We start from the raw sequence: 23,667 nt of genomic DNA, 5'->3' as shown, positions 1-23,667 counted from the left end.
TTGCCCTGCTTAGCGTGCTGGTTCTGGTAGTGTGTCCTCTCCTGCTGAAATCAGTGATAAATGACAGGCTGTTACGCTTCAGTGATGCCGATGAGCCTGCCAGCAGCCGAAAGGTCAGAGGAAGAGCCGGAGGGTAACGAAGCGATCATAACAAGGACACATGCACAAACATGTTGTATAGAAACCGTTGGTGTAGTCAAAGCTACATGCATGTCCTGTGTACTTCCTATTTATTTTCTTATAAATAAATCACATCACCAAGAAGATTTAAAACACTGCTTTGAGTCTTATGGATTAGTTGGTTTAAGTCAGTTTTTAAACATATCAGACAATCGGATTGGTTTAATGCATAACTGGTTGATTAAGTAGGTTTTTGAGGCCAGGGACAATTTTAACCATGAAACAAATTTCACGGACCGACGTCATGTACTGTATGTGACACCCGAGCAGCATTTCAGTAGCTGACGTGGAATTCCAACAACATAGTAGCGTAGTTCACTGAGCATGTAAAGATGGTAGATGTTTCTTAAAATAAATAAATAAATAAAGGGATATTTGTTATTTATTCAAGTATTGTTGACAAACAAACAAATATACAGTTAAAAAATTCCAATATGCCAAACATGTATACTTACCCTGTTGTTTAATGTACATACAAAGTACATTACAGCAGGTCTTTGTCATTTTCTGCATTTTTCTGCTCTACACACAGAGTGTGAAGTTTGTCTCCTGGAATGTGAAAGTACAATGTAGGTAATTAGGACTGAATTCCACAACACGAAAAAGTTCAACTGAGATTCGAATAGAGAGAGAGAGAGAGAGAGAGAGAGAGAGTCCCACTCAGCTAAACTAAGTTGGTATATGTCAAAATGATTGTGTTCAGTACAAATGTAACTCTCTTTCACCTGAACTAGCCACAAATGGATGTTTGTTTGAAAGAAATGTACTTACTGTTGTATATGCACCTCAAGTTTGAATTAAAGCAATTTCCGTTTAATGCTAGATACCTTTTACCGGTATGTGTGGTGCAAAATGCACATGAAGAAGTAAAATAAAGATATCTTCAAATATAATGATTTCCATGTTGGTTGCACGCATTTCTATTCCCTTACGGTTGCATTAGTTCATTCATTAAGTTTATTGGTGCATCTTTTTGTGTAAACTCTGTATGTTAGCTCAAGAAAGTGGTTTGTTATTTAATATGGTGCTTTCTTAAATGACATATGGGCTAAACATGCTACTTTATAATCTCAGCAGGAAACCCAACAGAACAGATCATGGACGTTAGGCTTTTGTTTTGTTTTGTTTTTTTCCTTCTCTTTTCCTTCAGGCTGTTTTTGTAAATTGCAGTAGTTTATTCATCTTCTTCTTCCTGTTATTATTATTATTATTATTATTATTATTATTATTATTATTATTGTTGTTGTTGTTGTTATCATTATTGTTATTATTATTATTATTATTAACAACAACAACAATAATAATAATATATTATTATTATTATTATTATTATTATACTGACTTTTTAAAGAGAAATTATTTTATGGCACTCTTGTAGCTGGTGGCTGGTTCCTGGTGGCTCAGTGACTAACACGCTGCGCTCTCACAATGCCTGCCTGGTTATTAGTTCCTGAATCTAGACCTTAAAACTTACCACCTGCAGTAGGAGCATTTCATTAATGTTATTAAACTCATATTGGCAATATTATATCAGCATCATTCGTTTAACGTCAGCCCGATGTCATGTAGCTAACAGTGGTCATCATTTCAACACTTTTAAAACTAATCAGGTACCAAGGTTTAAACATCGCCTGATTAACATCACTACAACAAGCAAAATGTTTTCTGATGGGATATTTCTTTTTTGCCTATTTGCAAATGTAAAATTTTTGACTTTTAAGAAGAAATAACATGAATATCTCAGACCAAATCCATATAGACAGACCGCAACACAATCAACATTTTGTTTCAACATTGTGGGCTTTCAGTTGCAGATGTGTAGTAGCACCGCCCTGACTGCACGTGCCAAAACTGGTGGGATTTTCACCGCATCAATTAATTTGTGTTATTCCAACTAAAGTCTCAGGGATTCTGTGTCGGACAACAAAAATCACAAAAGCAATATATCTGAACTTTCAAACGTTGCACTTTATTAGAACATTAAAGGTGCACAGAGGAATAAGATGCTACATAGGTTTTATTTAATTTTTTTCCCATTTCTTCATTTCTATCCTGTCCCTCTCTATTTTTTTCTGTGTTTGTTACTGAGGACAGTAGGCTAGTGAGTAAGTATGTGTGTGTGTGTGACTAAATCTCTCGACTCTTCTTGTCACAGGAGATCACTAGTTGTCGTCAGAGAACGTGGGTGGAAGAAGACTGTGGCTGCCCTCAGGGCTTGAGGGCTGCCTGTCTTCCACACACACACACACACACACACACACACACATACATACATACACACAATAACCCAGACACACACAGGCTGCATGTGTAAAATGATTAAAGTTTTTCACTCTCTATCAGTGTTAATAGTATCATATTGTTCAGACGTGCCAGTCATATTGACACTGAGCAGGAGGAGCAGGTAAATCGACACCTCCGGCTGTGCGCGTCTTTTAAACATGCTTCTTAAAAGCGCTATTGACACTAATGGAGTGGTCCAATAAGCAATCGGGCTGCTTGTCAATATATTTGACTGGTGAGAATTACTCCACAGCTCACTGCTGGGCCTTTCTTCGCTTTTAAGTTTATTACAATGAGAAATCTGCACCGTGCTGATTTCGTTAGTGGTTTTTTTTTACCCCCCCCCCCCACAGGCTAAAAGAGAATCACATTAGAGTTCGTGTCCAGTGAAAGAGGTAAAGGGGTTGGGCTTTTAATGCTGTGAGCGTTATGAAAAGTTAATCCATGAGATAGCCTGTCGTGATCATTGCCTCTGGAGCTTGCATGCATCAGTTGCCGGCTTGCAGGATCATTTGCAGGGGAAATGAGGTCTGAAATAGTGCTAGTGATTCCACTGGCCGAATCCTATTTTTGCAGTTGACAGATGAACGTTGTGTCGTTTTGTTGTATGTGCTTTGACATTATCTGCCAGACATATTAGAATGTGACACGATATAAAATGTCCAGGATTTACTCTTCATTCTAGATCTCGATAGCGTTCCACTTTCAGTTAGTCTCTGTTTTGTACAGTGCCTACGAATTACATTTTTTTTTTGGGACTTATCTAGCCTAAGATGCTTTTTCTATCAGATTTTCTTCTTTTCTAATCTGTCTTAGTCTCCCACGCAAACTGCTCGGGTGCTTAAGTGACCAAGCATTGTTTTGTGAGAAATTCACATATTGCTCTCAGTGACTTTGATTTATCTGCTTTGAAATCAGGGGCCAGGCTAATAAAGCCGAATGAAATTATTTGTTTACCAGATATTATGTACTATGTAGGTTCAGGGGGTCTGAAAAACTGAAACACTGTCCACTCCGCCCCCTTCACACACATACACACAAGTATATCTGCTTGTGATTAGCTGACATGTTAATGTAGTTAACCTCATCCTTGCTTTCGATATTTGTGTGTGTGTGCAAGAGACAAAAAGGGCAATAAAGAATGTTTCAGATAAGACATATCTCTTGTGAAAACCACTACTCTTTTATAAAGCCACAGCAAAGGTTTAGTCGTAAAACTCTTGAGTAATTCACCTTAATTCTATTCCCTTTTGACTGTACCACGTATGTGGCATACCGCAGTTGAAAGCACGGCTTGCCCTAACAGCACGCTTAAATTTTCTCTTGTTTGTCTCAGGGTGCAGGAGCTTATTTAGGAGAGTGAAAGAAAAAAAAAAAAAGAAACATTGCCTATTATCAGTGGCATGAATTGTATCTTGGCACACACAATGGCTTGGGTGGAACTCAATAAAAGAGTTAAAGCAAGGACGATTTCAAAGACAGCCTGTCTGATAACAAAAGGGCTCACCTGATAATGAACGTCTCATAAGCGCTGCCTCGCCTCTGAGGCAAAGGCGCAAGGAGGAAGTGGAGATAGAGTGAAAGTGCCTGCCGCTTGCCAGCATCTTTTATGGCTAATTGAAGCATTTGGAGTAAAACTGCCATGAGTCGCACCCTTTACTATAGAAGCAGGTTAATATATTGTGATCCTAGAGTTAGCCCAGAATTGCTAAGATCTTTTTAATTCAGCGAAGGTTATTAAACCAGATAGAAAAGCAATGTTGTTTTTCGTTTTTTTTCCTCCTATCTGCCCTAACAGTATCCTCATTGGGTGATCGATTGAAGTATATACAGTTACTGTGAGCACTTCTTTATTCAAGAATCTTCCCCTGACATTAAACCTCTGTTTCATTTTGCCTGTAATTTACAACTCGTTCTGAATGAACGCTGCGACCAGTGCCAGTGATGAGCAGTGAATGAAAAAAGGACAGTTTTTCTGTCGTCATATAATAGTGATAAACTATTTTGCGTTTTTGGTTTGTTAATTACACAGCTGCTCCGACTTTATTCCCACCAGTGGCTCTACACCTTTAAATCTACTACATTTTTCATTATATTTATGATGCATATTTTCCGGTTTCGATTTAACCAAGTTCTGGTGAAGGACAGGAGTTACTTGTGTAATAAATACACATGACGTGAAATACTAACTCAATTTAGCTCAGTGGGAGTGCACAAGCTCTTACGAGTCTCAGCTGCACTTTTGCACAGAATGAACATTGTGGAATTTGGCCGTGGTACTCGTGCTCCAGGTGACGGACTTCACGGGCGGTGTGCAAAGCAGAAAACCTTATAACGACCAAGACCTATTATGATGTGTACTCATAATGCTCCTTAATTTTTTGTATATGACAAAAAAACCTGAACTATTTCTTTAAATTACGACTACTCTTTTCTTTCTTTCTGTCTGTTAAACCAGACACTTAACACACTAAATGTTATTCCTGCCCCTTGAGGTGCCTGGATTTGTGATATCTTAAGGAGAATTGGTCAAAGTATGACCCAGATCAAGTTCCTTGTCCTAACATAAGAACCTCATTTCTTTTTTAGCTTGACTAGATAACAGTTTAAAAAAACTTTGAACCAAACCTAAACTTGAAATTGACATGCTAGGAACTCATTTCAGTTATGGATTTTATATTGAATAGATGAGAGATGCTATTAAGAAAGCTGAAGTGTTAATAGAAAAGCCATCACGCACTGTTCTAATCCACAAGAAACAATCCTGCTCAAAGCACATTTAGCTCAAGACCTTAGCGTGTCCATTGTGTGTCTGGTTATCTCTGTCATCATTTTCTATATTGAATAAGGCCAGGACTATGCTATCTTCTGAGTTAAGCTGCACTTTGTATTGAGGACATGCCTGTCATTGGTTTATCAAATTCTACTGCTATCACCTCCTGGGGTCTTCTAAATACGGAGAGATAAGTAAAACGGCCTCTGTTTTGTTTTCTTAGAAGCTGTTCCCATGAGAATGGTGTCATGCTGGTGTCGTGAGCTATACAGCTATGAATAAAAAAATAGGAATCAAATAGGGTGATGGGTGCACATGGGATATGCACTATCAGCAAGTGATGTTAATCCTGCGGTGTACATAAAAAGATTTGTTCTTGTTTGGGATGCATGCAGCATGACCTGTGGCAGTTGGGGTGTTTATCTTCCATGGTTGTTAAGTCTCATGGGTTTTGGCAGTGGAACTTTCAGTGCCTGTCACAACTCCTCCTCCTTCTCCCCTGGTGCTATCACTCAGTTACTACCCCTCCTATGTTACCATGACCACCACCCGAGGAAATTGCCTCAGCAGCACGGATTTGCCATATTTGGTGCATTTTCACTTCCAAGTTTTTTTGGGGGGGAATGTCGTCTATATTGTCACTTCGCTAGCGTTGCTTAAAAATATCACATTCATTTAGCATTAGTGGATTATCTCAAATTCTATGGATTGTTCAGCTCCCTTCGGTGGAGACAGAGTTAAAGACTAAAGCAACTTCAAGTTTCCTTCCATTGTCCCCCTCCCCTCCTCCCACTCCCTTCTCTTTCCCTCGGTAGCTGCTGTGTGTCAGCCCAGTTAATAGGTTTCTTTTGGGAGATATTATTTTGGTCCAGTAAGCTGCATGCTTAATGTATGACTGACAGCACAGACTCATGTGGATAAGGCAATTTGTAGTTGAAAGAAATTTCGGTGCACACTTTTCCATATAACACTACAGAAAAAAAAGAAAAGGAAAAAAAATCGTACATATTCTCCTATCAACAGCAGAATAGCGCCCCTCACAAAGAGAGCACAAAGCGAGGCAGAAATCGACTTTTCCAAACTAAACAGTTCTATTTTTTCCCCCTCTGTTCCTTTTCTCGCCCCTTTCCTTTGCCACTTTCTAAGAAGATAGATGAAGAAAATGAGGCCAACTTGCTGGCAGTGCTCACAGAAACCCTGGACAGTATCCCTGTGGACGAGGACGGATTGCCTTCGTTTGAAGCCCTGGCAGATGGGGACGTGACCAACGCCAGCGATCAGAGCTGTCCCTCCACCCCTGATGGCTCGCCACGCACCCCAGAGCCAGAGGAGCCCTCCTTGGTAAGCCTTCTCCTCTTTCTTTCGGATTCTGCCTGCTTCATAATCCCCTCCCACCACAAGCCGTGTCCATCCTTCTCATTCTTTCTTCCTTTCGTTTGGCATAGTACATGTTTCTCTCGCTCTCTCCTGCCTGGCCCTCACATACACCAGATAAGGAGATGCTGCAGGCCTGTGACCAAAAACGGGTACAAGCTCTGCAGGCAGCCCCTCTGGCAGGCAAACACCATGGCTGTGTTCAGAGCTAAGCCATGCAGCACAAATGAAAGACCAAATTAAAGTGGATCTGTGTTTCTGTTGTTAATCTCATTGTACATTATTCCAGAAAGCCGGGCATTATGTGCCAACAGACCATAATAAACATTATGTAAAGGGGCAAAAATATATATATTTTTACGTATTAAACATCACGAAATAGTTGATGCAGTGTAGAGATTTTGCGTTACAGGGAGTCTTCTAGTAACATGGGGTCGATAGTCCAATGCTTGTAAAACATCCTTAGAAATGCACTTATTTTTAATATTAAAAGTATTCCTGGGATCAGTGTATTATGATGTCATATAACCAATAAGAAAATAATTATATCTAATGGTCTCCAAATATATTAGATCAACAAATGTAAATACAGTTTGTTTTGTGTCATAAGTGATTTCCATCACATAATTTTATTTAAAGTTATTTGGATAATTTCTATTATTGAGGTTTTTTTTTTTGTTAATGCCTATTTAACTGTGCCTTTTAACAGTTTTTTTGCTTTTTTTGCAGCTGAAAAAACTCCTTTTGGCTCCACCCAACTCTCAGCTCAGCTATAATCAATATCCAGGCAGTAAGGCACAGAGCCATGCAGCCAGCAACCACAGGATACGACCAACACCTGCTGTTACCAAGGTATCCACGTGCCACACTTTTCTACAATCATACAAGTGTTACCATTTCCATATTTCTCTTGCCATCTCTTTATAATAGGTCCATATTTCCTTTACATTTAAATAGACTGATTTGGGTAATACATTTTGAAGAAACTCTGGGAGTTTTAAGCTTAATTTTCTTTTCCAAAAAATATTTTTAATATAGGGAAACATTCTTTCAAAATCAGTGCTATTTTATCAAGATTATTCAGAATTTTTTATTTATCATCTATATGTATGTGCATTATATTACTATGTAAATATATGCTGATCAGCCCTAAGATTAACGCCACAAAACATTAACACATTGACATTGATTATCAATTACATACCAGTAACCTGGTGACAGGATCGGGGCACCCAAGGGTCACCTATGCCCACACTGACTAAAGACGGGCCCATCTGGTCCTTTCCCACACAGAAGCCAATGCAGCACAAATTGTCAAAAAAAGTTGATGATATAAGGGCCCAGCAGACTCCAAACCCCCCAGATCCAAATCCAATGGAAAAAAAAAAACAATGTGAACCATGGAAGCCCCCCGTCCCACCCCCACCCAAAAAAAAAAAAAACACAGCACCCAAAGGATCTGCTGCCAACATCCCTGTGCTAGACATCACAGCGCTCCCCCGGAGGACTTGTGAGATCATCCATCGAGGGGCCAGATCACCCCAGTGGCACAAAGGGAACCCACACAATATTGGTTTTACTATTTTGTGTTGTAATGTTAAGGCTGATTGGTGTACATACAGTATGCTATACAGTTGTTTTATCTCAGTCGTGTGCATACATTACACACTACCCTCCCACATACATTCACACAGCTCTGTTTGTGGGAGTTAATTTCTTTTTAATGGCTCCACTGTTTCTGGAGTCCTGCACATGGCAGACTCTCAGAGGACACTGAGATTTTTCCTGAGTTTTCCTCCTACCACCAGCATGCAGTGCTCACAGGAGCTATTCCAAGACCTTGTAATTAAGATGATGGCCAATATATGCTCGCATTGCCGCGTGCAGGGACAACATTATAACTGCACTGACTTCCTTTTTTTTCCTCTCCTTTTTTCTCCCCCTTTTTCCACCCTCATACTGTGTGTACCTCTACCTATCTCATATACTTTAGACGGACAACCCCTGGAACAGCAAGCAAAGAGGGGTCTGCCCCCAGCCAAACCGGCTGGTGAGACGCCCATGCACTGAACTGCTCAAGTACCTCACTGCCAGCGATGATGCCTTCCAGACAAGAGCCAGTGAAGCCAAGAGCACCTGGTCAGGCTGTGACAAGGACAGGGGTGGGCCTGGTACCTCCTCCTTTTCGTCGTCTTCCTCTCCATCTTCTTCATCCACTTCCTCCTTCTCCTCCTTGTCCTCCTGTTCCTCCTCTACCGCCTCAAAGAAGAAGCCCTCCTCTGCCTCCCTGTCAACGCAGCAGCAGCAACAGCAGCAGCAGCAGCAGCTGGCAGTGCAGGTCCAGAGAGGTGAGAGCCAGGCAGCTGGGGCGTATAGTGTGGCTGGTGAGGGGGCAGGGCAGTGGCAGCGGTGTACACATGGGGAGCAGTCCACCCCTGTTGTGCCGTCCTGTGGAAGTGGCTGTAGCCACGCCTGCTCCAGTGAAGAGGGGAGGCCACCTCTTGGTGCTGACACAGGCAGCCAGGCTGCCGCCCGCTTCATTAGGTACATGCACTCTTACTCTCTCCCGCCTAGAGAGACGGGTCGTGCAGGCAGCTGTGGCCGTTGTCTTGAGGCGGGCGGCTGGGCTGGGGCCAGCCGTGCGGACAGGCACATCCCAATAACTATTAGAAAGAGGAGGCAAGAGCATGAGCATTTCATGCTCAGCCAGCTGCTGACCTCCAGACCCAGGCCAGCCCGTTATCGGGCCCACCTGCAAATGCCCAGTGTGTCCAAGAGAGACAAACAAGATCCACCCAAAACACCTCCTAGAGACAAAGGGTTGGATGGGCATGTAGTTAAAGATAGTCAGGAACATCAGATCATAAGCCCATTTCCGGATCTCCAGGAACCTAGTCTATCTAACTTATCAGATCTTGATCTTTCAACCCTGGTTGCCTTGGACCTAGAAAGTTTGTTAACAAAATTTGAGCATGAAATAGAAGGGTCTAAAATTAAAATGGGGCAAAATGGGGTGAATGTTCATGATGATGTCTTAGGCAGCCCCTTGTCATTCCCACGGGGCTTGCCAAGTCCACTTTTCCAAGACTCTTTAGTTCCAGAGCACACCCCTTCCTTCATACAAGAGCAGAACCCACACAGACAGGCAGACCGCAGGCATCCCGATGACCAGGTTCCACCACCGTTAGGTAATCCATTGCTGCATCCCTGCCCTCTTGTCTCTCTTCTGCCTCTCCTCCTCTAACTGCTTCCCAGTTTGACTAGAGACTAACCCTGATGCTAACAACCTAGTTTTACCCTGAAATACAAAATATGCAGCCAGTTGCATAATTCATTCCAAAGGGCATCACTGTAAATGGGTTACAGAGAAAGTAAGTGAGCTAGAAACTTTTTTTTTTTCTCACAAACAAAATTCAAATTGACCGTGATTTAGCATTTGAACAAGAACAGTACGCGCAAATTTCTATGCAGTCTTGGGCAAACTTGGCTGCCTTGTCATAGTTACTGTATCTAATTGAGAGACATTCCCCTAGCTGCAGTCGAAGACAGTCGCAGCCTCAGGCAACTGCACATGCTTCCTCGACTCTTCTTTCTTCTCCTGCTTTTGTTTAAAATGCATGCCAAATATTTTACTCCTCAGTTGGGTTTCCACCATCGCCATTTGTAATGTATGTGTGCTGTTTATTTATTTCTTTTTAACTCAACTTTTTAAAATTTATTTATTTATTTTGCTTTCTGTCTTTCTGTGTTGTGGGGGAACTTACACATGGGTTGGATGTCTGGACACATGCCATTATTTCATCTTGCCTCAAAAAAAAATGAACAGTCAAAGCAAAAAAAAAGTAAAAGATTACCAAAAACGAACAAACGACGGGGTCAAGCTATAAAACATTAACTTCCTTTTACATCGACGGCTGGATAAAAACTTTAGCCGCTTTGTATTGGGTTGGGAAAGCCACATCATCACTGTTAATGATCAAAATCTAAAATTTATTTGTAGGTTTGGACCTGATATCTTTAAGGCGCAGTGTGATCTAGTTAATTAATTACCCATGCTCCTTTGTGTTCTACAGCCAAACCAACCACCTTGCCACTTCCTTTGACCCCAGAGTCTCCAAAGTAAGTGAGAGTTTTTCCACCATTTTTATAGAGCAGACAAAAATCTGAACTAAAACAACAAACAAACAAAAAAGCGATCTAAAACGTCAATGAGGCATTTTTTTTAGATTTCATTTCCATTTATAAGACCACACAATCATTTAAAAGTCCATCTTTCACGGGCATTATATCCAATCCCTTTTATGTTTTACAGTGACCACAAGGGATCTCCATTTGAGAACAAGACCACTGAACGCACATTGAGTGTGGAGATCTCTGGAACCCCAGGTAGGTTCTCATAATATCTGACAGCAATATACAGCAATTAAGACAGTCCCTCTTACTTATAATAAGGCATTACCTTTGTCTTTGCAAATTTGATTTTCTGACATTATGTATATTGTTGCAGTCTGGTAAATGAATTTATATCCATTATAGGCAAAAGGTAATTAAATCCAAATGAAGTGAATGTCAGTTAGGGCTAAAACACAAGACTTCTTCTCCTCTTCTCTCTTTTTTTTTCATCTCAGTGTAAATCATTCCAGGGTAATTATTCCAGTAGCCCCCATGCCGAGATTAATCATTGCTGGTCAATAAAAACAAAATGGCTGCCCTTTTCTTCTCCCAGTGTGTCAGAATGAATGGGCCATTTGATATTCATTTACCATGTACCACTGAATAATGGTAGCTCTGCACAGTTTTGACCTACCCAATGAGATTCAAGGTAACACTTTTATATTTGGTAGGTGACAGACAGAGATAACCTCAAGAATTTTCAGAAGGTTTTTTTGTAGTTGTCTCAGCTTCTTTCCATGTGACCTTGTTTAGAAATCTGAGTCTCATCTTAACATAATACCGCTAAATTTAAAGGTTACACTTTGGTCTGTTGAATTAGGTTTAGAAGTCATCGGGAGCTGTTAAGTTGTCATAGTTTACTGCACGTGGGTGTTTCTGATAGCCAGGGGCAAACTCTGGCTCCATTTAGTACTAAATAGGGATATACCGCATACATTCTCATACTCATTTTCGTCTTGCACAACCCAGATTTTTGAGTCGATATCAGATTAAAGCAGTCATCAAGGCAAGACCTTCAATCCTTTTCTTTACACTTAAAGATTAGTTCTGTCCTGTTGCACATTCCTGAGGCCTACCTTGAGCTCTCTATGCTGAGATAATGCAGAGAAACATGGAGAATTATTGCTACATCAGCTGGATAATATTTAATAAGTTATAAGCATGTCTTGCAGAGAGATTTTAGTCAAACAAAATTTTCATCAGCCAGAAGAAAACCAGCAAGTTGACTTTTTGAAGTTCTGTAGAAGTGACAGCGTCTGCCAGGGTTTTAGCCAAACACCTGCAGAGTATATAGAGTGTAGGTGTTTTAATACTGATCCCTAATCCCCTCCTCTCTAATAGATTTACTGTGGGCTGCTGGTGCCTTAATTATAGTATCTATGGCACCCAGAACAGTCAGCATGTTCCTCCTTGCATGGCTTTTTTAGATTACCATAAGGATCAGCTATGTGAGCTATAGGTAATAATTCATCCAAAGATGCTATACCTCCGTAGAAAAATATGAAGGGAAAAATAGTTGTATAATTTTTTATGTTACATTCATCACCCAGCAGGAACACTACTGTTGTATGACATCGTCATATTGTTGCGATGTCACCTACCCAGAACAAGGTTGTTTTCAAAGTTCAGCAAGACTTCGTTAAAATGATCCATAGAAACATGACCTCAAAACAATTTTGATAATTAAATCTCACAACAAGAGAATAACAACCTATAGCATTTATGTCATTAACTGTCTAATTGCACAATCTGTGATCATACCAACATCCGTGGTGTCTTAACAGAGTTCAGAAATCCTGACTACAGACTAGGTTAAGGTGAACCCAACAGATTCCTGTGCACAAAACGTATATTTCATGTCACTAGTGTGTCTCTTGTAGAATGTTGTGGCTGTTAAAGTATTACTGTGAAGTCCATCATGGCTCCCAAACAGTGCAAAATCAGGGAAAGAAGAAATATCAATTTGGAAGTGAAACAACAGGTTACAATATAGGCTTCACTGCTACACTGCAGTATCCCTTATAGTTTTGCTGAGTATCTACACTGCTATACTATAATATGGTTTTCACACAGCATCGAAACTGCATAACTTCCAGTTTCACAGAATGGGTCTCAGATGTTAAGCAGTTTTTTCCTTTTTTCCTTTTTTTCCTTTGACTGCTTCTTGATTTAATGAATTGTTAAACTGTAGTTATGTAGTTTGTTTTTTTTTACTTGGATGAATTATTTTGTGGCACTTGTTTCACAAAGCTATATATGTGCAATTGGTTTCATAGCAAGTTTTTATAGGACCAGTGGCTAGCAAGAATCGATCTCATGATGGTAATTCAAACTTTAAAAAAAAAACCTGATGCCACACGTGTTCTAATATCTATATTTACAGATTAACGTTGGTCACAACATTTTGTATTTGTTCATAATTTTTTCAGTTTTTCATACATTCTTTTGCTTTGATGTGTTTCACTCGAACATAAAAAGTTCTTTTCAAATTGAACGCAAGCTCAAATCATTGCATTGACTACATAATGATCATACCTAGATAATTACAAATCCAGATATCTATAGATAATTACAAATTCATTCTCATGAAAAAAAATCACAGGTAATGTCAACTACTAAACACACATCTAGATCATTTCAGGGAAGGAAAGACATAGAGAAGGTTCAGTTGTTTGTGCAAGTGCATTAACAATGTCATAAAATGGTACATCTCAGGATTTCTAATATAACGGCCATCTGGTGCCACATAAATCTGTTGGGACTGCCATGGGGGAATGAAGTGGCAGAGCAAAGGAGAATAATAATACATTCCTGAGCAGCCAAAAGAGCCCCATCTCCATAAGGTTTATATATATATATATATATATATATATATATATATATATATATATATATATAAATATATATATATATATATATACCAGAGAGAGCAATTAACATACATGTTTCTTGAAAATGTAGATACTTTTAAGATGATTCTCTGTGCTGGACAGACTGTTAAACTTACACAGTTTCAGTTTGATCTGTTTTGCATAAACAAACATTTTATATACGCAATCCATTGTATATTATGACCAGTTTATAGTAAGTGATATGTCTGTCTTGTTCTTTTAGTTTAATTAATTGATAAATATTTCAGTGAAAATTGTTTCGGTAGAACTGTATTGCAACAACTGCCTGTGTTGTAAATTTAAATACTCCATCCTTTTGCTTTTGCACAGGTCTGACACCACCTACCACACCTCCTCACAAAGCCAGTCAAGAGAACCTTTTCAAAGTATCACTCAAAACCAAGCTGTCTTCAGCTTCTTCAGCCCTGACGAGCAAGAAGGCCAAGTTGAGCAATGGAAGCCCTAGCTCTCCTTCATTCAGTAGCTCCAGCAGAAAGAGGCATGAGAAGTCTGAGCTGTATGCCCAACTGAGCAAGGCCTCTTCAGCCCTGCCTCTGGGAAATTTAGAAGAGTGCCGGGGCAAGCAGCCAACGCCTCGCGTGTTTGGTGATCATGATTATTGCCAGGCTTCAAGCACAAAACGAGACAACGGCACATTGGCTGCCATGATCACTGGGCCTGTAGAGGGCCGGCATGTAGAACCTAAAGACTCAAACATGCCAGCTTTCTCTAATCTCACATCCTCTTTGTCTTCCACCAGTCCCTTATCTTCCTCTCTGGCAAGGCAGCTGCAGGGTCTTTCCCCCATGGTTCAGGAGGCTTGTCCAGACAGCGAAGCTCAGGGGCAGAACCACAGTCCTGCACTGGATGCCAAAACTTCTAAAGAGTGCATCTCTACAGGCAGGAAACTGCTGCGAGACCAGGAGATACGGGAAGAGCTTAATAAGCACTTTGGTAACCCCCAACAAGCCTTTTTTAGTGAGACTGAGCAGAGTGGTTTCCAGCCACTAGATGAAAGTGACTCTGGGGATGAGAACTATTACCCTTTTGAGGCCTACATGGACACAGGCCTGCCTGACTTTGAGGACCTAGAAGTGGGCCGTGAGCGCCTTCTTTGCTCTTGGGAAGGCACTCCACTGGGGATGTTCTTTGAAGGCTCTCCATCCTGTTCTCCATCCAGCAGCTTGCCTTCCCAGAGTTCGGTCTCGCCACCTTCAACTCTGCTCTCTCCAGGGCACTTCTCCTACAAGTCAGGATCACGCTCTAGATCCCGCTCCAGGTCTTCCTCCCGTCACAGATACAGATCCCTCTCCAGGTCTCCTTACTCCTGTTCCCAGTCCCCAGATAACTGCTCCCCTTCTTGGTAAGTACCAGCTAGGACTGTCACTAGTGTTCTGATTGTAGTTGTACATAGATGAGTAACTTAGGAAGAACCTTTCTTAGGATTTCAAGAGAAGAGTTTAAGCCTCTCATTATAATCAACTTTATTCAGTGAAGTGACCTTTTTGGGGACATGATCATGTACATAGGGAAGCTAATGTGATTCATTACAAAATAGACAAATGTAATTAGGTTTATTTTTTCAATTTATTATGTGACTCAGAACTTCTATTAAATATCCTTAATGAATCCTTTCATTACTGCTTGTATATCTTTAAAAATTATATATATCTTCCAAATAATTGTTTTCTTGAAATTAACAATATATTGCAGTGCATTAAATTGAAAAATGGGTGGGTTTTTTTGTTTAAAGAAAACGCTTCTATGAGAGACATATGCAAATATGTGAGTTGCAATTTTATGGCTATCTTGTTTTGACTTATTTTTGACAAGAACAAGAAAAATTTCCAAAACGGCGATTCTTCCAAGCATTCCCAAGATGGTACAATTTGGACTACCGAGTGAACAGTCACATTCATTTTTACTATTTTTTTACATCATGTAAAATCATTTTACATTTTTTAATTTGTACATTAGCAATATTTGCAATCCGATTGGATCATCTTCATCAAGAGTTTTTATTTACCTGGTCCTGCTTGATTTGATAAAATAAAAATAAAATATTATATTGCAATTATTTTGACACATATCACGATTGTGATCTGCGATATGTTACTATTAAATGCAACCTTTTGCATTCAAACATATTTATCTAGGCTAACGGCAAATCTAATTAAGGGATAAAGCAGTTAATTTAACTGTTAAAATCTGCGACAGGATGCAAGCGTCAGTACATCACAATATATTTTAAAAGTAATTTTCTTTAAAATATCCATGAGAACTTTTTTCTATTACTTTTACATTTTAAAAAAGGCTGATGGTTCTTGCTCCTTTGATTGCAGGTCTCATCGTACTGTTGATAAGACCTCGTTCAAATCCAGGACTATTAGAAGTCCTCGGTCTGACTCTCACTCAGGCCTTGGTCAGAGGCCCAGGTAAACAGCTTTATTTTATTTATTTATTTTTTGCCATTGCTACCTTGCGAAGATTTTGATTCTCTTTTTTGCATTAAGAAGTCAGCTATTTGCAGATCAAAAAGTTCCACTTTTTGACACAAAGCTCAAACTAAGCAGAAAGTAATGGCATGTGAAGTTGTGCTGACAGAAGCAGCTGCTCGATTCCTGACATGTTCCCTCAAGAGTCTCTCCTATGAGAGCCGTAACCTTTTGCAATGTGAGAAGACATCTTATTAATGCATTTGTTTGTCTTCTCTCAGGAAAAAAAAAAAAAAATGGAAGTCAGTCCTTTTCTATCTGGCCATATCCTGACACCACTCACGGGAACTAATGCTATAATAAATACGCACATAATTGCATTTGTGAAAAAGAATTTGTGTTTTTCTTTTTTGATATAGGTATGACAGCTATGAAGAATACCAGCATGAACAGCTGAAGAGGGAGGAGTACCAGAGGGACTATGAGAAACGTGAGGTAGAGAGGGCTGAACAGAGGGAGAAACAACGAAAGAGAGCAATAGTAAATGCACAAACTTTATTATTATTATTATTACTTTTTAATATTAATATTAAAATATCAATAAATAGTTAGTATCATTAGTATTATTATTATTAGAGTAGTATTAGTTATAGTGACAATAGCATTGGTGTTTTTTTGGTGCTTGTTTTTGTACTTCTATATTCTCGCATTTATGCATACTTGAAGAAATTCTAGTTGTTTCTCCATCCCTGCATTGACAACAGTCTGCTGCAAGCTCACATTCTTCTCCCTGCTGTCTCCCAGTAAGGGAGTTCATGCAAAGCTAGAGTTCTGAATCATACAGGCTAAAACATTTCCTTTTTATCTTACATATAACATCTTTGTTATGTTATAAATCTTTTGCCTCTGAATCGTGTCAGATGCTATTAATCACACCACAGGCTAAATGTTATAGACTACAGTAGGCAGTGGGGTGAGGGTGGGTTTGGGCGAATAATTGTGTTAAAAAAAGAAGTCAACACTATCAAAATTTAAATTTTGGGATGTTATCCGTCTTCCCTTAAACACAATTCTTTCGGGTTTCTCTGCCTGACCAGTTTGTGAAATAAGACGGGTTCTCAGCTCAGTTCTGCCCTTTACTGACAAATTCACACATCAAGTAATGCTGCACATGTGGCTTGGTCTCTCCATTTGCCTTTTCTCCTGCTTTAGTGGCAGAAAGACAATTATGGGTAGCGTGAACCGAGCTGTCAGGAAAGATTTGGGGGGCCAGGGGATGTGAGAGATTTATACGAATCATCAGCCTCAAGGTGTCATCTTTAAAACCTTGCTGCATTTATCAGCTGTCAGCAACTAAACCAGCAATTCAGCAAACATTTTTGTCTGCTACACTAATGTGCTGGTGTGGAGGAGGGGATAGAAATGAAACCGGAAAAAAATCTGGTTAATTTGTCTAATCGAAGGGCTTTGCAGTACTATTACCTTATAGTCAGGCAATTCATTTGTATGCGCAGGTCTGTGAATATGACATAAAAATGAATATGTTCTTATACTGAGTGCGAACATATAGATTCAGTATTACACCAATGATCCTCTGTGTTTTTATAACATAATTGTGTCTATACATGCAGTACAGTTGTGTCCAAAAGTATTAAGACAACATATGCCATGTATTATAACTCTTCCTGGTGATGTCAATAAGTATTGTAGATCTCACCATTCTGGCAAAAGAGATGTGCACATTAGAATCAGCTGGTTTAATTTATGGATGGAACAAATAAAAGTCAGGACTTTTACTTTCTGATGCTGGGGTGTTCACCTCTGCACAAAAATGGCAACAACTAGAGAATTCCCAAGTGAATTGTGAACGTCTGTATCAAAGTTCTGTAAATGAGCTTCAGGAAGCAATCGAGCCGTCACGGAATGAGCGAGTGACACCAGAGTACTGCGGACATCTTTTTGACTCTATGCCCAGTCGGATTTAGCAGGTTTTTAAAGAAAAAAGGACTTCAAACAAGATATTAATTTTTGTTTGGCAATTTCACTGCCTAAAATAACAAATTATTCTGATTATCTTGAATATTATTTTTTAAAGAAATTGATAATGTCATTAAAATGGTGAATTTCACTTTTGCCTCAATACCATTTGCCACCACTTTTTTGTGTATCTGCATTGTGGTATTAATCTTTTTAAGGTCCATAAAACAGAAGAAAAGTATGATTCTGGATTGCCCTGCAGCTAATTTTGTACCATTTCACTGTAACCTAGTTACTGTACGCCATGACAAAAACAGAACTATGGCTCATATAAAGGCACAGAAGATTCACCTGTGTTTTTTTGGCACGGAGACTAGCTTTAACAAGAAGCCAGTTTGATATTTCTTTCCCTGTTAAAGTTCTAAAGCAGCATCTGAATATAGTGACCCAGCCATCATAATTTTTGCAAAAGATTCATAGCAGCACTGTATATTTACACTGAAAGGCTATAACCTTCTAATGATGCATCTGTGGTCAATCCTTAGTTGACATGAGCTGAAACATTGTACATGAGTGGGCTGTTCAACACTCCAACACACATTACATGAAAGACTGAGGAAAAGGCAATGTAGAATCACCTGGTGTCTTTCTCTCTGTATTGTTCGTAGCTTTCCCACAGTTGTTTAATGCTAATCACAGTCATGGAGGCAGAATGAGAGAGAAGACTGAGGCACTATACTTCTTTAATCCTCATCTCTGTCTTTCCGTTAATGACCAGGAGGAGAGGCGGGTTTTGTACGTTGGACGTCTCCGGGCTGACAGCACACACTCCGAGCTCAAGCGGCGCTTTGAAGTTTTCGGCGAGATCGAGGAGTGTGTCATCAACTTGAGACATAATGGGTAAGAGTTTCAGCAAGTGTGTGTGTGTGTGTGAATAAATTAAGGCCAGGCAATAGGTTGAATAGACATGGTGGTCTGTGATATCTTGTTATAACACATTTTAATTACAATTCCAAATTAATAAGCCACACAAAATCTATAAAATGTTAATGATTAAAATAAAAAATATAAGGAAACATGGCGGCGTACCTTAAATAAATGTATTGTAATACGTTGTATTTTTGACATACATTTCTAGTGCACACTGGAGTCAATTACGTCTATTTTAGTGTTAAAAAATATTGCTCCCACTGGCAGTTGAATAAGAGGACAAGCATAAATCCCATTGCTGAATTTAAAACAGAACTATATTAGACAAAAATAGCCCGACTCGAATAGAAATAGGACAATACTCCTTGGACATCATAAGAAAGCAGAAAAAAATGAGCAATGTCTCAATTGTATTGATCACATTTTTGCATTTATATAGTGTGTCGTGTGGCTCCTTGCTGATGTCTTTGGTGTAATTCATGGCTCATTTTCTGTCACCGATCCAGGGACAATTTTGGCTTTATCACCTACCGCTACACTTGTGATGCCTTCGCTGCCCTTGAGAATGGACACACCTTGCGCAGGCCAAATGAGCCTCAGTTCGAGCTCTGCTTCGGTGGACAAAAGCAGTTCTGCAAATCCAATTACACAGACTTGGGTAAGTATGCCTGCCTGGCTTCAGCCATCCATTAGTACCTGAACACAGAATTGACAAAAGACTGCCTTTCACTGTACAAAAGAGAAACCAGTACACAAATAGGGTTGAGTGATGTCTTAAGATCAGAGAATGTTTTCACCATATCCACTGAAATGGATATATTGAGTTCAGCAGGCACTCTCGTTTTAAACCAAAGACTGAACGTGTCCTTTCTCTAGGGTAGTAGACTTGAAAAGGTACATGGTCACTAATACTATAGGAGCAAGAGAGAGAGCAATGAAGTACTCAGCACAGGGGAAAATCAGCATAGTGGCAATTCACTGAGTTTAAAGCTCCCTGTGGTATTTTGATGATGTACATCGAGCAGGCGTATTTCATCATTTGACTTCCTGTGTGGTTGAAGAAAGAAGGGGTAGAAGGAAAATAGGGGGACAGTTAAAGAAGGCAAGGACAATTCTGATCAGCTCACTTCCAAAGTGGATGTCTGTCTTCTGTTGTTCAGAGATGATCAACTGAGGCAAGATCTGAATTACACGAAGTTAAATATAGTGTGGGGGAGGGGGAGAAAGACAGAGAATGTGAGTGAGTGTGACTTAATTAGTTTTATTCCCATCTCTTAATATTTTGGTCATTCTCTTTCCTAATTTTCTACCTCTATCTGGTCTTTTCTTCCCTCTTTTATGTGGTAAAAGCATTTCTTGTCTACTTTCTGCGAAGCATCCCTACCTCTTTCTTTCCTGTGTAATGCTTTTAGAAACCTAGACAATGTTAAGGCCCTATGTCTCTCATACTCAGTTATTTTGGAAATTGAACATCTTGGACGTCTCATCCATCTGTTCAGAAAAAGCACATAATGGGACTTCTTCAGAAATGCTCTCATTTGATCATAATGCTTAGAAATGTAATATTTCTCTCCGAGACAAAATACCAAGTTGTTGTTTTTTTGTGGGATGGAAAGAGGGATTTGATAAAAAGAGGAGTCCTAAGGACGATGCAGAATGCTGGTCATTAAAGACGAATGGAAGATCATTTGCTCCCGTTAAAGGTAGATAGAATTTTGGGGGGGTGGGGGTTGGGGAGAATCATGATGGGCTGGGCGTCTCTAGTGTTAGCTTTAACAGTTAGTCGATTTCCCACTCCGCATTTATTTTGTGCAAAATGCGAGTTCAGAGACGCTCAATGCCGGAGGACGCATTTGGGAGGCATTTGTCTCGATGTCAATGATGGCCACACAGGTCAATGGAAGAGAACAAGTGCACTTACCTCCGAATAATGGGAGCATTAAAGTGTATTTCAGGGGCTGAGAGTAAGGCCAAAGGTATTTAGATGGTGGTTGTAATGCATCCTCCAGAAGCAAGTTGGGCAGCATTTGTTATTTTGTGTTTAGGTGACTCGATTTATGCTGGAGCACACAGACATGAGACCTCCATTTTGTCACCAAGGCTTTTACTTACAATAGCACATACCTTCAGATATACAAGAAAATGGGTGGGGTTATATGGATAATATAACACTTAAGCAATAGCACATTTTTTATTATTTTTTTTTTAAAGAAACCGTCCATTAATTCTAAATAGAGCACTAGAGCATTTGTCATCCTTCAAGGTGCATGACATGACACAATCCTCCGTTTAGCCATAGCATTAGATCACGCCTGGCGTTCCCTGCCTGCCATGGTCATTCCCATTTCTCATACACCTCAACTATGCTGCTGTCTGTTTAGAGAGTGTATTTGTGAAGCTGGCTGCTATATTTATCATCACTGCTACAAATCACGATTCATTTCCCCCGCTAACTGGCTTTGATATTTTAGCCTTATGTTATATTTTTTTGTTATATAAGTTTACTTTTGCTTTTACTTTTAAATGCTGGTTAAATAAGTGAGCTGCAGATAAGGAAAGGTTTTTGAGATTACAGCATTACCAGGGAGGAATACAGCCAAGTAAAAGTCATGAGCTTTGACCATGTGGCATTTCAATCTACAACTGGCAAGTCTTAACAAGATTTAATAACGTGTTTAGAAGATGTGACACAAGGTTGTGCGGCTGGTTTCCTTGTTCAGCTTCAGTGTCTGATCCAGTCAATATCTTCTGCTTCTTTCAGACTCTCATTCTGAAGACTTTGATCCGACCTCAACCAAAAGCAAATATGACTCGATGGATTTCGACAGCTTGTTGCACGAGGCCCAGTGTAGCCTGAGAAGGTAACGAGCTCCACCACACCTGCTGGCTGCAAAGCGAGGGATTTGTGATACCTCACTGCTGTTTTGCTCCTCTGACTATGAGACTATTGCAAGTTTTACACTGAATATAGAGGGAATATATATATATATATAGGACATATATGTATATCTAAAAGCAAAGTTTACATGAACATAGCTGCTGCAAAGACTTTACCTTTGGGGATTAGCCAATAAACCTTTAGAGGAGTGCACGGATATGTGCCTGTGCTGTGCTGCTGTATGAGACAGTGATCTCTATGGGATTGTTTTCTTCATGCACTGCTCCAATCTCAGCGCTTTGAGGGGTGAAAATGTGCAGCCTGTTCAGTCAGTTTTTATTTGATTGATTTTTACTTTTTCTGCCTTTTTTATTTAACCTGGTATTTGGATGTGGTGTTACAATGTTGTTAAGTGAGTATGGGACTAGTATCTTCTTCAAGGTTATATTGTCTACATTTTTTGGGGGAAATGATATAAACAGATATTTACAGATATTAAATGGAATATTTTTATTTTGTGTACATATCAATTCAAAGTTCTTTATTTGTTACAGCTATGCACTGTAAAACGCAGCCTTTATAAGATGGAGATTTTCCTAATCGAGAATGTCAATCTGTAGTCATTACAGTGACACATAACCAACATTGCGGTTATGTGGAGTGATATGATTGTAAAAAAAAAAAAAATTATAATAATAAATTATATAAAAAAAAAGTCTATGGAGATTGGGTGCTCTTTAGGGGAGCATGTGAACAGATTTTTAAAGACTTTTGTTTTAAAATGTCATGAATCATGTATAGTTTCATCTTTAAGCTTCCTCAGTGTTTTCCTTACACAACCTATGTATGATACATTTGAATATTTTTATGTCCATAACTGTGTACAACCATAAGATTTTTTTCTCTCTGAAGTAAACAATAACTTTTTAATTACTTTGTGCACAAGAATAATTTTTATTATTGCTTTTTAAAAAAACAAACAAATAATAATAATAATAATAATAATTCACTATAACTAATATATGATTGTTCTTCTTTAAAGACAAATTCATGTACTTATGTTCGTGAGGGAGAAATGTATTTATTTCAGTATTTTTGATCAAAATATTTATGGTTGACATCAACTATGATGCGCCTTGCAAATTTTGCTATTTATATTGTTATTTGACTTATTTAACATTCATATATTTTTAAGGATGCACAAGTTCTACAGAAATCTCATTCTTTTAAACAAAGATATAATCACCGAACGGTCCATGCTTTTCTTCTTCACAGTTTGCAACCATTGTTTTTTCATTCATTTTCTTTGTCTAAAGCACATAAAGCAATAAAACTAATTTTGCAGGTATTTCATCATACCACAATAAATCTGTCTCATTGCTCCTCATACACTTGGTTATGTGAATGCCAAAATAAAGTTTACAGTTTTCTTTCCAGAATTTTTTTAGAAAAAAAAAAAAAAACTTTGATGTAAAAAAAATCTATATACATTAATCTTCACATTATTCACAGTAATAATTATAAAGAGATGAATAGTAATAATAGACAAAATGTATATAAAAAGAAAAAAAGCAATAAATTATTTTTCACGGTTGTCTTTTAGCTAAAGCTGTTGTATAGTTTGACTTGACCTGGTACCCAGACTCTGTCCCAAAAATCGGGAACTCATTCCATTATCACAATACACCTGAGAATCATACGCATTGTACAGGGGAAACTAAAAGATGTGACTAGATAAAATGATAGCTAAATAAATAAATATTAAATTACACC

At 39.0% G+C, this 23,667-nt stretch overlaps 1 protein-coding gene across 4 annotated transcripts in view; it reads left to right on the top strand.

The window, feature by feature from the left end:
* The window catches only part of ppargc1a (peroxisome proliferator-activated receptor gamma, coactivator 1 alpha), a 40,577-nt gene extending 17,335 nt beyond the window's left edge, over positions 1-23,242 (top strand). Inside the window, exons 3-13 of one of the 4 annotated variants that reach the window (XM_053501918.1) lie at positions 6,386-6,577; positions 7,340-7,462; positions 8,604-8,958; positions 10,684-10,729; positions 10,923-10,996; positions 14,005-15,037; positions 16,017-16,109; positions 16,529-16,649; positions 18,865-18,986; positions 19,523-19,674; positions 21,778-23,242. In XM_053501918.1, coding sequence (XP_053357893.1) covers positions 6,386-6,577; positions 7,340-7,462; positions 8,604-8,958; positions 10,684-10,729; positions 10,923-10,996; positions 14,005-15,037; positions 16,017-16,109; positions 16,529-16,649; positions 18,865-18,986; positions 19,523-19,674; positions 21,778-21,881 — 2,415 coding nt within the window. In that variant the 3' untranslated portion in view covers positions 21,882-23,242. Of the gene's footprint in view, positions 1-6,382; positions 6,578-7,339; positions 7,463-8,603; positions 9,799-10,683; positions 10,730-10,922; positions 10,997-14,004; positions 15,038-16,016; positions 16,110-16,528; positions 16,650-18,864; positions 18,991-19,522; positions 19,675-21,777 lie in introns of those variants that run through there. The other 3 variants (XM_053501909.1, XM_053501900.1, XM_053501925.1) reach the window with 3 other exon arrangements.
* Positions 23,243-23,667: the final 425 nt, after the last annotated feature.

Source organism: Clarias gariepinus, chromosome 1 (genome assembly GCF_024256425.1).
Source record: "Clarias gariepinus isolate MV-2021 ecotype Netherlands chromosome 1, CGAR_prim_01v2, whole genome shotgun sequence".
Classification (NCBI taxonomy): Eukaryota; Metazoa; Chordata; class Actinopteri; order Siluriformes; family Clariidae; genus Clarias; species Clarias gariepinus.
The sequence above is the reverse complement of the archived record's forward strand: the minus strand, read 5'-3'. Positions and strand labels throughout refer to the sequence as shown.